This window comes from Cibotium barometz, chromosome 35, assembly GCF_041138505.1.
Source record: "Cibotium barometz isolate CiBa-2024 chromosome 35, ASM4113850v1, whole genome shotgun sequence".
In the NCBI taxonomy this organism is placed as follows: Eukaryota; Viridiplantae; Streptophyta; class Polypodiopsida; order Cyatheales; family Cibotiaceae; genus Cibotium; species Cibotium barometz.
This window is the reverse complement of record NC_141080.1, coordinates 22742214-22758396: the sequence shown is the minus strand read 5'-3', so window position 1 is coordinate 22758396 and position 16183 is coordinate 22742214. Positions and strand designations below refer to the sequence as shown.

The 16183-nt window shown below is 41.4% G+C and overlaps 1 protein-coding gene across 4 annotated transcripts; it reads right to left on the bottom strand.

The window, feature by feature from the left end:
* Window positions 1-11236: 11236 nt before the first annotated feature.
* On the bottom strand, window positions 11237-13477 carry LOC147618238 (stem-specific protein TSJT1-like). 4 transcript variants are annotated; one of them, XM_086774682.1, is made up of 5 exons: window positions 13350-13477; window positions 12554-12806; window positions 11877-12117; window positions 11633-11753; window positions 11237-11520 (listed from the first exon to the last, which is right to left on the bottom strand). In XM_086774682.1, the coding sequence occupies exons 2-5, from the start codon at window positions 12751-12753 to the stop codon at window positions 11324-11326; spliced, it is 759 nt and encodes a 252-aa protein (XP_086630808.1). In that variant the 5' UTR covers window positions 12754-12806; window positions 13350-13477; the 3' UTR covers window positions 11237-11323. The 4 variants fall into 4 exon arrangements, with proteins under 4 accessions (XP_086630808.1, XP_086630807.1, XP_086630810.1 ...); XM_086774681.1 differs by having other exon boundaries at window positions 13251-13369; XM_086774684.1 differs by lacking the exon at window positions 13350-13477 and adding an exon at window positions 13183-13302.
* Between the last annotated feature and the right edge of the window lie 2706 nt (window positions 13478-16183).

Below are 16183 nucleotides of genomic sequence, written 5' to 3'. Positions count from 1 at the left end.
AACCCTTGGATACTTGACCCTAACCTTAACCGTTAAGGTTAGTCCTAACCCATGCTCCATTAGAGCTTGTTCCCATGCTCCCATGCTCACAAGCCTAATGTGGGTTAGCCTCCTAGTATATGCACACATAATGTGCATATAACATACTTTCCCTCTCTCAAAACATTGCACTCTTGCAATGAAAAAAAGGAGAACTGCGCTGAACAATCTCAACCGACTCCCAAGTCGAATCCTCTATTTCCCTATCTTTCCACCTAATTTTAACCTCAGGGATTAGTCAACTACAAAGTTTCCTTTCCCTGAGTTCAAGTATCTTATCAGGTTCAAGTATCTTATCAGGTTCATGTGGAACATAGGATAATTCTTTGACTTCAACGAGTTCTTGTGAGGAGTAACTGTGTTATCCTCACCTCCCAGTTTCCCTTTCGATCTATCAATATTAAAGACTGGATGAACTCTAACAATTGGAGGTAGTTTTAGTTCATACGCAAAAACCATGCCAATCCGATGTATAAATCGAAATGGACCACAATATCTAGGAGATAAATTCAAGCATTTTTCTATTGACAATGTCTGAGAATCTTTAGGAACTTTTAAATAAACCAATGCTCCTGGTTCAAAAGACTAAATTGAGCGTCCTCTATCAGCATGGAATCGTGTCCTATATCCTGAGCACTCCTGATAGAATCCCGAGCTTCGATCAGGATTTCCTGCATATCACACAAGAAATCTCTCGATGCATCAAGCTCGATGTCCTTAAGACCATCAATAGGTGAAACGATGCAGGAGAGAAGAGAGCTTGAGCTCTTGCAAGCAAACACACACTCACAAAACCCTAGAAGAGAACACACAAGGTGAGAGGCTGAAAATATTCTTCTTCTTCACACAACACTCAACACACTATATACAAAGATAAGAGTACACACAATATGAAAAGGTACTCAACCAAATACATACTGGGGTTCTCTATAGTGCGAACCCAACTAAATGAGCTGGCGCTATAACTATGCCAGTCTCTAGAGTGGCTGTCACATAGCCTGTTATCCCACTGGCCGCATATCACCCATGATCTATCTAACCATGCCAGTGGTGTAAGTGTGGGGCCTATCCCCCAGGCGGGTCATCAGGGTCCACCGCCTCACTAGATGAGCTTGATATCTCAACACCCCCCCTCGAGCACAACTCCATCTCATGTACACCAAGCGAAGCCCTGAATCTACGGAGCTTCTTTGTACCCAATGCTTTGGTGAAGATGTCAGCGACTTGATCCTGTGTGCTGACATAAACAAGATCAACGTCTCCTACCAAAACCTCTTCTGTGACAAAATAGTAGTGGACCTCTATATGCTTTGTGCGAGCATGAAAGACTGGGTTCCTGGCCAACTGTATACTGCTAATGTTGTCACAGAAAATGAAAGACTGGGTTCCTGGCCAACTGCTAATGTTGTCACAGAAAATGACAACTTGTCTATCCACTGATAGACCCAAATCTGCAAGTAGCTTTCTCAACGAAGCTACCTCACATGCTGCCATAGCAGCACCTCTGTACTCGGCCTCTATACTGGATATAACAACTGTAGGCTGCTTCTTGCTACTCCAAGTCACAGCAGCACTCCCCAAAGAAAACATGAAGCCACTAGTAGATCTTCTATCTGAGATACTACCAGCCCAATCAGCATCTGTGTACCCATGTACACATATCTCTGTCCCAATTGTACACATATCTCTGTCCCAATTTCATAAAATAGTCCACAATGCAAAGTAGACCTCACATACCTCAGTATGCATCTCAATGCATCCAAATACGGCTTCCGAGGAGCCTGCATAAACTTACTCACCAACCCAACAACATAGCTCAAATCTGGCCTGGTGATCACGTCATGTAGATCAAGCTTCCTATTATGCGCCTGTATATAGTAGGATCCTCCAAAATCTCTCCTGAATCAGCACTCAACTTGCCATTCTGATCCAATGGCACTGAGATAGGCTTACAGCCTATCATACCATACTTGGACAACATGTCAAAACCATACTGTCTCTGCAGTAACCCAATGCCATGTGGCGACCTAATCACCTCAATGCCCAAGAAATATCTGAGCTCCCCCATATCCTTCATCTCAAACTTCTGTCTAAGCAAGATCTTTACATCAAAGATCTCTACATCATGGTCCCCCGTAATGATCAGGTCATCTACATAGATGACAACAAGCACAACCCCTCTATCACTGTGTCTCGCATATAGTGAGAAATCTACATTGGCTACATGAAAGCCAATAGTGATAAGATATTCAGAAATCTTGTCAGACCATGCTTTTGGTGCTTGTTTTAAGCCATACAAGGCTTTCTTCAACCTTAAAGTCATACTCGGGGTGACTCACATCCTCATAACCAGGTGGCTGCAACATATACACCTCTTCTTGCAAATCCCCATGCAAGAATGCATTCTTTACATCCATCTGATGTAAAGACCATTGCTTTGACGCAGCCACTACTATCACAACTCTCACTGTTGCCATCTTGACAACTAGGCTGAAAGTTTCCTCATAATCAATGCCATATGTGTGCGCATATCCTTTGGCTACCAATCTAGCCTCGTACTTGCTTATGCTTCCATCACTGTTATGTTTTACTTTGTACACCCACTTGCATCCAATGGCTTTCTTGCCTTCAAGCAATTGCACTAAATCCTAAGTCTCATTTCCATATAGTGCATCCATCTCCTCATCCATAGCTTTCTCCCAACACACATTTCCAACAGCCTCATCAATGCATGTGGGCTCTACAACCTGTACAATTTTTGCCATGTATGCATAGTGATGTGCCACATAACCATCATAGGTAAACCTCTGCACAAGATTCTTCACTCCCAAATCTTTGTAGTTTTGCATTCATGGCTTCCATAGCCTTCTTTACACCAGGTGTTCTCATAGCTGGTATCCCAAGATCCTCATCAAGGCTCATCTCTGAGCCACTAGACTCTCCATCAACATGAGAATGCCCTGCAGAAATGTCAGGCATACTAAGGTGCTCAACCACTTTCTCTTTTCCTCTTATGTGATGTACTAATCACATTTACAGGACTGGTATTATGACGCAGCCTGCCACTCCATGGTCTATCAACTGAACCACTAGATGAGGACTCTCCTGGTCCACTCAAAGACTGTGATTGCTGACTTGCATTCTGTGCAACCACATTTCCACTCACATCAACCCCCAACAACAGCTTCTTTTTTAGCAGCATACTAGCTCCTCATCTCATCAAAAACAACATCCTTGCTTACCCTCAACTCACGTGTAGCAGGGTTATAACACCTGTATCTCTTTTGCTCAAGGGAATACCCAATAAACACACATTTTTCAGCTTTTAGATCCAGCTTAGTTCTCAGCTCATCTAGCACATACACATATGCAATGTATCCATAGACTTTCAGATGAGACAAATCAGGTTTTCCGAGAGTAAACCTCTCCTCTGGAGTTACGTCATGTATGGCTGCAGTTGGAGTCCTGTTCATGATGTAAACTGCTGTAGAAATAGCCTCACTCCAATAGCTATGCGGCATATTCTTCTCTTCCATCAATGCTCGCGTAATCTTAGCAATGTGTCTATTTTTTCGCTCAGCAACTCCATTTTGCTGCCGAGTGTATCTGCATGTAAACTGTCTCCGAATACCATTCTTCTTCAAAAATTTAGAGAACTCATTGGAGAAGTGCTCTCCCTCTCCATCTGACCTTAGGCACTTTACATATTTCCCTATTTTCTTTTCAACCATAACTCTGTAATTCTGAAAATGAGTGAACACCTCACCCTTCTCCTTCATGAAGTATACCCACACTTTTCTTGTGTGGTCATCATCATCAATAAATGTCACATATAATACCTGTAGCCTCCCATAGACATGATCTTTGTAGGACCCCATACATCTGAATGCACATCTAGTGCATTTCTGCTCACATTTCTGTCACGTGGAAATACAAGCTTTGTTTGCTTTCCAAATTGGCATGCTTTACATATTTTTTGCATGCCTTCAACTTTAAACTTTGGCAGCCCTGTCACAATTCCTTTAGTCTGCATAGACTTCATTCTCTACACATCCACATGTCCAATTCTTTTATGCCAAATGTCTGTGTCTGCAACAATTCCTAAACCATTTGCAAACATCGCAGCACTCACTTCAGGCATGTTTACATTCAATGTTTACATTCAATGTAAACATTCTCCCCACTCTGTTGCCTTTTGCAACCAACCTGCACTTGTCTTTAAAGTCTTCAACATAACAACCATCAGGGTGGTTAAACCAAACCTGCAAACCCTGCTCAATCATTTGGCCAACTGAAACCAAATTCTTTGTTATGTTCGGAACATGAAGTACATCTGCAAGATACTTCACTTTGCCATCCTGCATAGACAATGGCACATCTCCAACATGGGCAATTGATGAGCAGTGTCATCCCTTGTTTCCACAAAACCTCGTCTTTCAAGGTTTTTCATCTCCTTGAACCACTCCCCATGACTTGTCATGTGGTTCGAAGCACCTGAATCAACGTACCATACATCATCTTTATATGCTGCTTCAACATTTTCAGACATGGCAGTAATGACATGCTGCATAACAAATAACCTTTCATTATCCTCATTGTTTCTGCTCAAGGATGCATAGTTGTTTTGCTGCAATTTTTCATTTTGCATGTCATTCTGCTTCTTATAACAATTTGCCTGCACATGTCCAGGCTTACCACAATAAAAGCATCCACGTGTATTGTTATACTGCCTTTGCCAATTTCCACGACCTCTTTGACTCCCCTTGCCTCTGAATTGGCCTCTTTCACCTGTGTGTTGTTGTTGTTGTGAATTCTGGGATTGTTTTTGTTGCTACTGCTGACCATAATTCTGATTACCTGTTCGGCCACCTCCTTGGCCACGTCCACGACCTCCTCTACCTCGTCCTCTTCCTAAGCTTGTGTAGAAGGCCTGTTGCTCTAAACTGTTTTTGTTTTGTGAAGACTATTGGTCTTCACCCAAGCTCTTCTCTTCTATAATCAACATAAGCTCTTCTCTTCTATAATCAACATAAACACCAAATTTGTGAAATTGGGAATGTTTTTTCGAGTCTGAATAGATGTCTTGAACGCCTTGTATTGTGGTCCGAGACCACGTAGACAGACTTCCACCTGATTCATCATCATCTACTCAAACACCAATAGATGCAAGGGATTCCACAATACCCTTGATCTTCAATGTATAGTCATTCACAGACATACTCTTTTTCTCCACAATATGAAGTTCATTCTTCAACTGTATCTTTCGTGCCTTGGTATTCATTTCATAGAGTTTTACCAAGGTGTCCCACGTCTCCTTGGGGGACTTGGCATCCTATATGTGTCCAATAATGGTGTCCTGTATACTGATAGAGAGCCAATATATAGCTTTTGTGGCTCCTTAGTTCCAATCCTTAAAGTCTTTCACATCTGCAGCAGTCAAATTGATCTCTGGTATCTTCGGTGCCTCTTCATGCTCACCTTCTATGTAGTCCCAATAACCCTTTTCCATCAGGAAATTTGTCAACCTGAACTTCCAAGCATGGAAGTTGTTCTTATCAAGCTTTTCAGCAACAATCTGGTTCATGCCATCATTTGACATCTTACCAGACACACAAATTTACCAGAAATAGCACTTTGGTTTGTCCTGCACAAACTGCTGTATTTTCTACAGCGGTACTGTATTACACTCAAATGTCACAACCAGTGACCTCAATGTGCATACATACACCTAATGGCAACTGTTGACCTCCTTGTAGCACACACAATGTCTGCACAACCAATCTGTCTTCCTGCAGTTCTTAAAACAAAGTTCTGCAGAGAATTGATGACTTACCCGCAATGCTCGAAATCGCCTTCTTTCTGAAAAACGGAGGTCCTAACGCGCCCGAAACATGTTTTCATCCTGAAAATTTTTGTCCAATAGGATAAAATTATTGCCATATAGCTTTACTCCCGTGAAGAAAGCTCCTCAATCAGAGATCGTTTGCCGGTGCCTCCCATAGAGCTCCCGACAAGGGTGTAGTCGCCAACACAAATAGGGAAGAGTAGATGAAGCTCTTACCCTCGTACCACTTCATGTGCTTCTCTTGCTTGGAGCTCAGCCCTTAGCATGAACCAGGCTCTCATACCATGAAAAGATGTAGGGAAGAAGAGAGCTTGAGCTCTTGCAAGCACACACACACTCACAAATCCCTAGAAGAGAACACACAAGGTGAGAGGCTGACAATCTTCTTCTACTTCACACAACACTCAACACACCATATACAAAGATAAGAGTACACACAATATGAAAAGATACTTAACCAAATACATACTAGGGTTCTCTATAGTGCAAACCCAACTAAATGAGCTGGCGCTATAACTATGCCATTCTCTCTAGAGTGGCTGTCACCCCACTAGCCGCATATCACCCATGATCTCACCAACCATGCCAGTGGTGTAAGTGTGGGGCCTATCTCCCAGGTGGGTCATCAGTGTCCACCACCTCACTAGATGAGCTCGATATCTCAACAATAGGTGCCCTGGGTTGATACCCATATATAAGCATGAACTAAAACTAATAGCCATATGTTTAAAATTGTTATAGAAAAATTCCATCATTGGAATATGTTTTTCCCAATAATTTGATGCTTTTCGAGAGACATATGCACGAAGCATATCCTTTACAATCTCACTCATGCGCTCTGTTTTCCCATCAGATTACAGATGATCAGAGGAATTCATACTTAGTTTCCTCGTTGTAAACCATTCGAGCATGGCATTATAACAATAGGAACCAGGGATTCATCGACGCCCCGACGTACCCACATCTGCACATGGAATTATCGACGTCCCGAGTTATCCATATCAACATAGAGAGTCATCAACGTCTTGATGAGTCACATATGTTCATCTGTAAACATATCAAGTGGACTGTATAAATCACCTAAAGTACGAAACTAGAGAAAGAAATGCCAACAAAGAAAGAATCCAAATTTCCTTAATCCAAACACAACAAGATAAACTCGTTGAAATCTAAAGAAAGAGATTTCAACAAGTGAAAATGTTGATGAGATTACACTCATCAATACATGCAGGCTATAGATAAAAGAAGTTTATCTAGAGAATGCCCACACAATAACTTCAAATAAATTCAAAAAATGAGATTATCTTTGAATGTTGAGGTCAACATGCCAAGTGATGTAAGCAAAGCAACAATCTTGAGTCCAAATTATCCCATAAGATAATATATGAGGGATTGCTAGCATCCCATAGCACCATGATACCACCCATACATACCTTAACAATTTGAAACTCCCTAGTATACCATCTAGGAAATATGAATAAAATCCTATATAAAAGGAATAAGATGGTCTTATCCCAGACTTTCACATACTAAAATATGTTTCTATATACCTGAGACCACATCAAGGAATAACTCTTTCCAAGCACATCATTAGAAAAGAATTTTGAATTATTGGTGCCTTTCTAATGATAACTACCCAATAAACACAATAAAGCTAGGGTAGAAAAATAACTCACCTAGATACATAAGAAACTAGGTATCCAAGTTGGAATATGTACAAGAGTACAAGAAATATTCTCTAAAATTACATGCAAAAAATGAAAGCAAATGCTATCTTCAAAGCACATAATATTATCCAGAAGATCAAAAGATCCTTATAAAACCATGGATAAAAGCATTAAAGCTCCTTGAATCCATAAAAACTATAGCTGATCATAAAAATCAATGCATGCCATCTAATGGACATTAATCATACCAAAAGAAGCATTAAAATTGATGGCCAACTCATCAATAATCTGGAGTATATGAACGTGGTGTCATTCAAGCAAAACTCTAAAGTAAGCAAGTGAAACACATGTGTGTAACACTCATTAAAAAACCCATAGACACAAGTGATCTAGGCAGAACCTGATGAGTCCATATAAAACTTGAAAAACATCCAATAAAATCTACCAAAACAAACCGATCAACTGACCCATGATAGAATTTGTCTTAGGCTTAAGAAATTAAGCACAAACCACACTTAAATAAGTGTAAAATAAATTATCATGAAAAAGTGTCAAAGGTAAAACACACTTTGAACGCAGATTATAGCCATCAAAACAAATTAAGGAACATGTCCAAAAAGAATGGCTAAACAAGAGTGAAAAATAATGAAAACATCGTTTAAAATTAATCCAAACAGACATAACTACTAATACGAGGTATAATCATATTAATAATATGCGAATATCCCACATCTATCTAATGTCATTACGTGAAAACGTACTTCAACATTAAATAACCCTCCAAAATAATAAATTCTCGAAAAAAAAAGTAGCTTTTTTATCAAAAGCTCTTTTTTAAATTAAAAAAACTCATTTTAAAAAAATAAAAAAACCAAACCTTAATAAGCTTTATTAAAAAGCTAATGAAAATTTTTTTAGAGAAGGGGGCGATTTTCGCCCACAGGTTGCGCTGTAGCCTCCTCCGCGTGCGCCAAAAACCAGGAGAGAGAGGAGACTCCCTCTCCCCTCTCCTCTCTCTCCTCTCCTTCTTCTCCATTCTATTCTCATCTCTCTCACCACCCCTCCTCTATTATATCACAGAGAGGATTAAGCTATGATTAAAATATCTTAATCATAATCAATATTTAATTAATCTTTTTAATCATAATTAAATTCTAATTTTGATTAACATTAATAAAAAATGAGCTTTTTTAAGAGGTGTTTATACACTCGAGAAAAAAAATAGAAGAAAAATTCGAAATTGAGAGACGAAGAGAGTCCCACGTACACGAGAGAGCATTTCATACATCAACATGTTGCCCCTATTGCATTTCAGCAAAAAATTGACAGAAAATGGATAGAATATCCGTGAAAAAATCGTAAAAATGCATTAAAAATATATTTTTAATCATAAAAATGCTCAAAAATTTTCTAAAATTTTTAAAAATTTAGGAAATCCATTCTACCAAAAATATCCATAGTAAAATATGTGCTATTTTTGTAAAAATTTCCATTAATGCTTATTTTAAACCACAAAAATAAGAAGAAATAGCATTAAACTCACGGAATTCTCCCAGTTCTCAGATTAAATCGTAACCTCGAGGGTCCTGCGTGCCAAGTTAGATCCACGTGGGAAGGGGAGCATGGATGCCGCGACGGCATCGACAACGCTGCCAACCCCGCAACCATCGATTGTTGTTGCTATTACAGTGGTGGAACGGGAGGCCTGCGCCCCTCAGGAGGAGCGGCCGAGGTTGGCCGGCCACTCCCTGAGTGACAATGAGGACCGGACCTTAAAAGGTGTTCCATCAGGTGTTCCATCTGGCAGGAGATGAAACACTGTCCAAGGAGACCAGAGCACTCCACCCGCTGCTGAATTGCCCAAAACATTGCACTCCCTACCAATCTCACACCAAAATTCAATCACCGCTTCTATAGCCCATACAAAGTGCTCAAATCTTACAATGGAGTCACCTACAAAATAGATTTGCCCGCAACAATACACATACATAATGCATTTCATATAAGCCTTCTCAAAAGGTTTGTCCTCGATACCCGTTTTGATCGCCATGTACCGATGCTTGCAGATGGTGCCACACCCGCCGTTACACCTTTTGAACCAGAATTGATATTGAAATCACGGTTCCGGCGAGGAACGCTAGAATTCTATGTGAAATGGAAACATCGCTCCATGACAGATTGCACATGGGTATCAGATGGCACGTCCGTTGGTTCTGCAGTTTGACAACATAGTGCCCGTGGAGGATGATGTACCGCCAGAATAATGGCTTGAAAAGGACTTCAAACTCTTCAAAAGGGGAGTGTATGTGAGGCATGGGATTTTTGGGATTTCTATCCGGCCTCACATGGTGCTCTCGAGGTATGCTTGGACGCCCCGAATTCTTTGCATCTATATGGGAGTACCTTGAGGTGGAGTAATGTGGTCTAGCCCGACCTCTCCTACCTTCGTTTAGATACAAGACGGCTTGTAGGCAAGGGATCCCGTGCCTCGGATACCTGCAAGTTATTTTCTCTCATCACTCTTGTGATCCCATTGTAATCTCGTCGCATGTCGGCATTTTATCAATACAAGTTTTGGGTTGGAAGCCCGCGTTTGGGTGACACCGTTTTCCATTGCCGGTTGTACGTTTTTTGGTCATAACTCCTTCATATGGAGTCCGATTTCAAAGTTCTAGTACTCAAAACGACCGGCTCGTCGTCCTCTTCGAGACAAGCTATAGGTCTTGGGGTGCAAGGTTCAGCAGGTACTCTCTGTTTTCACTTTTGTACTGGATTTTCTAGTCCCGAGCGGGAACTCGCGCCCAAAACGCGACCCGAGATCACTGCTCTCGTGACAGGGAGAGCCTCTGAAGCAGATATAATCACCCTAATGGACGAATGCCAGCCACCCTAGCGACAACCGAGGCTGTCGACTGAGGGGGCGGACCTTGTTAGGTGTTCCATCTGGCAGGAGATGAAACACTGTCCAGGGAGACCAGAGTACTCCACCTGCTGCTGAAAATGTCTGCCATCGAGGCGGGGCAAGGTGATGATCTTGGGGAGAGCCTCTGGACTCTGGAGCAGAGGCAATCACCCTAATGGACGGAATGCCGGCCGGCCTAGCGACAACCGAGGCTGTCGACTACTCGACGACCTGGCCTAAGGTGCAGCCAATCGCCTCAAGAAAGGGGTAGTACTCCTTGCGAGAGCCTGGAAAGCAAACTGTGACTATGAATCCAACAACAGCTGCCAACGGGTCAGATGTGGGCTCAAAACTGTGTAGCCGTCAAGCGAAGTATGCATGCGCGCTCCGCATTAACGCGATGGGGCTCTGACTGAGCACTCTATCTGCCAAGTCAAAATCAACGTGATGTAGCCGTGACCACCTTGCCCGCCTAACAAGGCAGCCTGCAAGATCTCGAATCTGACCGCTTGGGGGTCCACTGTCTTGCAGATGCCGCTTCCAAGGAGGAGACTGCCAATGCCAAACGCTGGAGGTCCGCCAATGGGCGGCAGCCTCGATCGGGGAAGATGGATGGCTGCCATGGAGTGCTCCAAAGGTGGGAGACCAGAAACAGCATCTACAGGGTTATATGGGTACTCGTACCTTAGTCGCACTGTCATGGCTTGCTATCTTAAATTGATTAATGATGAAAACATAACTTTTTGCATTTTTTTTCAGCAAACTTAACCAAGACTGATGTTGCACGTACTCAAAAGAAATACTCATAATTGCAATGTTCTTATGGGGACTGAGGTACTCTCTTTTCATGGTGTAGCCCACTACATTCATTCATATGGACTCAGCCCAATTGGCCTCACTTCCCACCCTGTGCATGCTTTCCTGCTTGGCAAGATCCTTGTGTGCCATGTCCACCTTGAAGATCGCCCCTAATGCCTGGCCCTGGCTATCAACTCTAGGCACAGGCTTCAGTTTCTGAAGTGGGTGCTCATAGCTTTGAAGACCCATGTGGCTGGAGAAATAACAGCCTGCAAATAAATACATCATTATAGAAATATTAGCTGCGTGCAGTTGTGTTCTGAACAGCATCTCACACCTGGAATCCTCTACAAAGGGTATACAAAAAAGTGCATCAAATACCTGGTGGGAAAGGAGCAAAAGATTTTCCACAACCAGACTTCAAAACCTCAGACATATCGCTAAAAGCAAGACTTCCATCTGCTGCAGTGCCCCAATAAAATGGAACCTTGCCCTCGCAGTCCTGGGTACGGCAACGCAAAGAGATCATAAACAGAAAGACCCTAATGTATGCATCCACATTGCTAGCTCAGAACACATACATATGCATATATATGTAGGCAAGAAGTGAGGGGTAGTAACTTACTACAGCAACAAAAACATCACGATTGCTGGTGTCATAGAGGATAAAAACAAACTGCCCATTGAGATCACCAACAACTTTGTCAGGAGGGAAAGGGCCCCTGTCGCGCAAGGTCCGGTAGGCTTCGATGACCAACATAACATCGGTCACATTCTTGGCAAGGCCGTACTCCTGCCTCAGCACAGCCAGATTCTCCAAATTGCCTTGGAATAGGCAGAATATGCCATCAATAGAGGCAAATGATCTGACCAATAAAAAGATGCCAACAGTACTTCCTTGAGTTATGTCCATTATGTAACCTACTGTCCACCATTATGTAACCTAGTCTTCACTAAGTAAGTAAACATGTACATGATTTAAGAGTACCAAAACTTGTAGATCTGGGAATAGGCGGACTCTTAGCTTCATCATAGAAGCATTAGGTAGGGTCTTTGTCTTAAATTAACACTAAGTAGCATTAATTAAGGAAAAAACAGTACGGTTAAGCACTTGTACACGAAAATTAGCACTAAGTAGATAATTAAAAAAAACCGTATGATTAAGCACTTGATTAAACGTACAAAAATTCACAGATCTAGGCATAGGGTATCTCCTGCCCTCAACAAGGACAACATTAAACACAGTCTTTAACATGGATTAGCAACAATGATCATTAATTAAGAGTCACCACTTAAGCTCACCTTGGTCTTAGCAAGGCTTGATTGTGGTGGGTGTAAGCCATTCCGCCTACATCGTGGAGCAACACTTGGAGGGCATTTGGGTTGTGAGAGACAAAAGAGTTGAGCATGTCCATGCCCGGTTTCCTGTCATCAGCATGGGTGTTGGGGCTGCACAGCTCCTGAGGCCCATGTGCCACAGAGCTCTGAAACACGGCCAGCATCTCTAATCCTATTTAGAGGCTATATAATTTCAGGATAGGAATATGTTCAGCTCCTGCAAGCGCAAAGCAAAAAAAAAAATTTAAAGTTAATTTACTTCATAATAATCAAATTTGCATCTACTGAATTTTGCCCAGAACCACACACAAACACTTTTAATGGAACTGAATTTTGCGTCTAGCCACTATCACTGATAATTTGGGCAAGATCCACACACACACAGTTCATTTGCATCTGGGCACTAGCACTAAAATTTTTGCCCAAATTCATTCTGTACTGACTCTCTCTCTCTAACACACACACACACACACACACACACACACACACACTCACACAGAGCGCGGGCCCGCCAGCGAAGAAGAAAAAAATAGTGGGAAAATGCAGGTGGAGGCGGTATAATCAGGAGGCAAAAGAGCAAGAAAGAAGACAACCTCGTCAGCTAAATCCATGAAAAATCAAGCTTGAATCTAACAATAAGCACTGCAATTTGCAAACCAACGGAGAAAATGCAGGCGGAAAAGCAGAGCTCCAGAAAACCTTCAAAAGAGAAGGGTTCTAAGTGTGAAAGATCTACGGGAGAGGGGTCATCGGCGAATACCTGCTGCGAAGATTTCGATGAGAAAGCAAGTAAAGTAAGCTTATGTTATAGAGGTAGTGTCTTTTTAGAAGTTTGAAAGCTTTCCGGAACGCGGTTTTGATAGACAGAAGTTTGACAGCTTTAGAAGGCGGTTTTTTTGAGCGCACGTGGATTTCCCTCATGACGTTATTTTTCGTACACTCTAGCCTATCCTCCTAAATCTTTTGAGATTATCTTCTTCTTATTATTAAAGGGAAAAAAAAATGTCACTCCAAAGGCCTCATGGTGGGCTTTTAAGATCACTAGTGGACTGCCTCGTGCTTAGGACGTCTCCCCAAACCTCCACGTTCAAATTCTACCCCAACTTACACGAACCGCCTCCACCTCTTCCCAAACCTCGCACCTCTCCGCAAACCTCCAAGTTCAAATTCTACCCCAACTTACTCGAACCTCCTCCACCTCTTCTCGAACCTCCAACGTCGCAGCTTTGTGAAATATATAAGATATATAGAGATGTAGTTTCAAAATTCTTTGAGGTCCATTTGAGACGACTTAGGATGGGTTGCCTCCATTTTCAACCCTTCTATTTGTAAATTGTGGTTTTCTCTACTACCACATGCACCTTGATTGGACATGGTGAGAGGGGCTGAATTCCTAAAGTAGAGCCCAATTTATGTTGCTCTCTCTTTCCATTCTATGTATGATGTCTACGATGTCCCATAGCCCATAGGAATACCTTCTCTAAGGCTTTAACATCGCCATATCTTCACAGTGGAAGATGTAATTATTGTATTGGCGGTTACATGCACCCCCCTTGTGAAAATGTACAATTCAAAGGTCCCTCTCATGATTGTGTGTGCCCCACTGTGCAATTCCCAAGGTCATTTCATTTAGTTTCCCTTATACAAAGCATTCCATTTCATATGAGAGTACAAGAGCCCCTTCACATACTTTGAAAAAGTAGAAAAGGTGGTGATATAGTGGATACTTGTAAGAAAATCATAGTGGGACAGTTCTAAGAAAATGCAACTTGCATTGTACATAGAATGACATGAGCAGTAGAGGACATGTGTACCTCCAAAGCTTGGCACCCTTTGAATTTGTTGTTGCATTTGCATCATCAAGAGAATCTTAAGTAAATCATGAAATTTGTGAGAATTCAACAATTATCACCATATTTGTAAGCAAACAAGGCCATTTTTCTCCTCCGTTTTAGCCATTGAAAGTATTTCAATGGGTTACTTATTGATACATGTATTGATGATTTTACTTAATACAAGATAACATAAATGATATTTAAGATTATGTTTGTCAGCTTACTATGTATTATAACTTATACATTTCGTTGTTATTCCTAATTGTAAGTCTAATTTCTCAACTAACATAAATGATTTTTAAGATTACACTTATCAGCTTGCTATGCATTATAACTTATATATTTTGTTATTATTCCTAATTGTAAGTATAATTTCTCTTTTTTGTCCAAGCAATTATTTAGTATATTCACTTTGTATAGTTCATCAATACAAAGATTATTTATAAGTGGGAGGAAGAGTTGAGTGTAGATGTGAAGATGAGTAGAGATTTCCTCTATCACACTAATGATATGATTGAGGTGATGTCGTGGTTCACACGGATAGATGTTAATCACTCCGTAGGTTAACATGGTTTCACTTGCCCAACTTACCATAAGGTACTTTGCCATCTTACCCACTCAAAAGGGCACTTACCTTTTGTAAGAAGGCACAGAAATATATAAAGCGGCCTTACCTTACGCTTAATGTAAAATAGGGAAAGTCTATGGATTTCATGTACATGCTTGCTGAAGACTAATAATAGAGACTAGACAATTTTTAAGTTTGGTCGGCCTAGTATCAAAACTAGTCACTTGTATCTAAGTCGTTTTTGGCAAATAAGTAATACACAATCCTAATTATTATTTACCTGTTGTGAGCTCTTCTTGATTGCATGTATGCTATTGAATCTTTCATGTTTGATGATAGGATTGGTTTATAGGTTATCTTCTTGAATCAGCTTCCCCTTTATTCCGTGACTTTTGTGTGAGAGCACCATCATAAAGGATCATCTCTAGTTACCTCCAGAGAGCTCTCCCTTCACCCCATTGAGCATTTCGATGTGACAAATGGAGGGAGGACGCAATGGAAAAACTAGCGTACCCACATAGGGAAGTTACATTTGCAGCTCTAAGGTAAGACCCAATGTCACATGAGCTTGACTATGTGAGCTTATAGACGTGAGCCTAGAGGCATGAAAACAAGACACTTGAGTCTATAGATGTGAGGAGCCTAGAGATGGAAGGGTGACTAAAATAACATCACTAATATGCGAGCCTAAATAAAAACCAAATGTGTCTGAAATCGTTTTTAGATCTACTCCACAAGTACTAAAGACCTTTAGAGCAAACCTGATCTGGATGCATTGTTTTGGAAATGATAATACAGTTGATTATAGTGCATTAAACCATACTTCCTCAAACCCACCAAGCCTTCGAGCCTAACATACGACTAGCACTCATCTTGACAGGGTGTTGCTCCCTTATTAACAAGGTTTTACTCCTTTAGACTTACCTACAGTGAGGAGATTTGGGAAGAAATAATCCCATGAAACACAGTGGAGGAATGACAGAGCACCTGGAAATAGGAATCACCCACGGTCCTCTTTAAGATTCAGATTCACCAACTAGCTCTCTAAACATTGCCATAAACTTAATGAAAATGATATTGAATTGCCCTTTTTTGGGCAAAGCCCCAGTGATGAGAAGGAGCAGGAGCGAAGAGGAACCTGAAGGTTCACTCACCCAGGAAGCGGTCAAACCATATGTGACCACCGCACAA

Excerpts from the sequence above, each read along its gene's own strand:
- LOC147618238 (XM_086774682.1), bottom strand. The coding sequence starts at position 12,753 with ATGCTGGCCGTGTTTCAGAGCTCTGTGGCACATGGGCCTCAGGAGCTG. Across the intron at positions 11,754-11,876 it reads GTGATGTTTTTGTTGCTGTA|GACTGCGAGGGCAAGGTTCC; the intron begins GTAAGTTACTAC and ends TGCCGTACCCAG. Across the intron at positions 11,521-11,632 it reads TTTTGCTCCTTTCCCACCAG|GCTGTTATTTCTCCAGCCAC; the intron begins GTATTTGATGCA and ends ATTTATTTGCAG.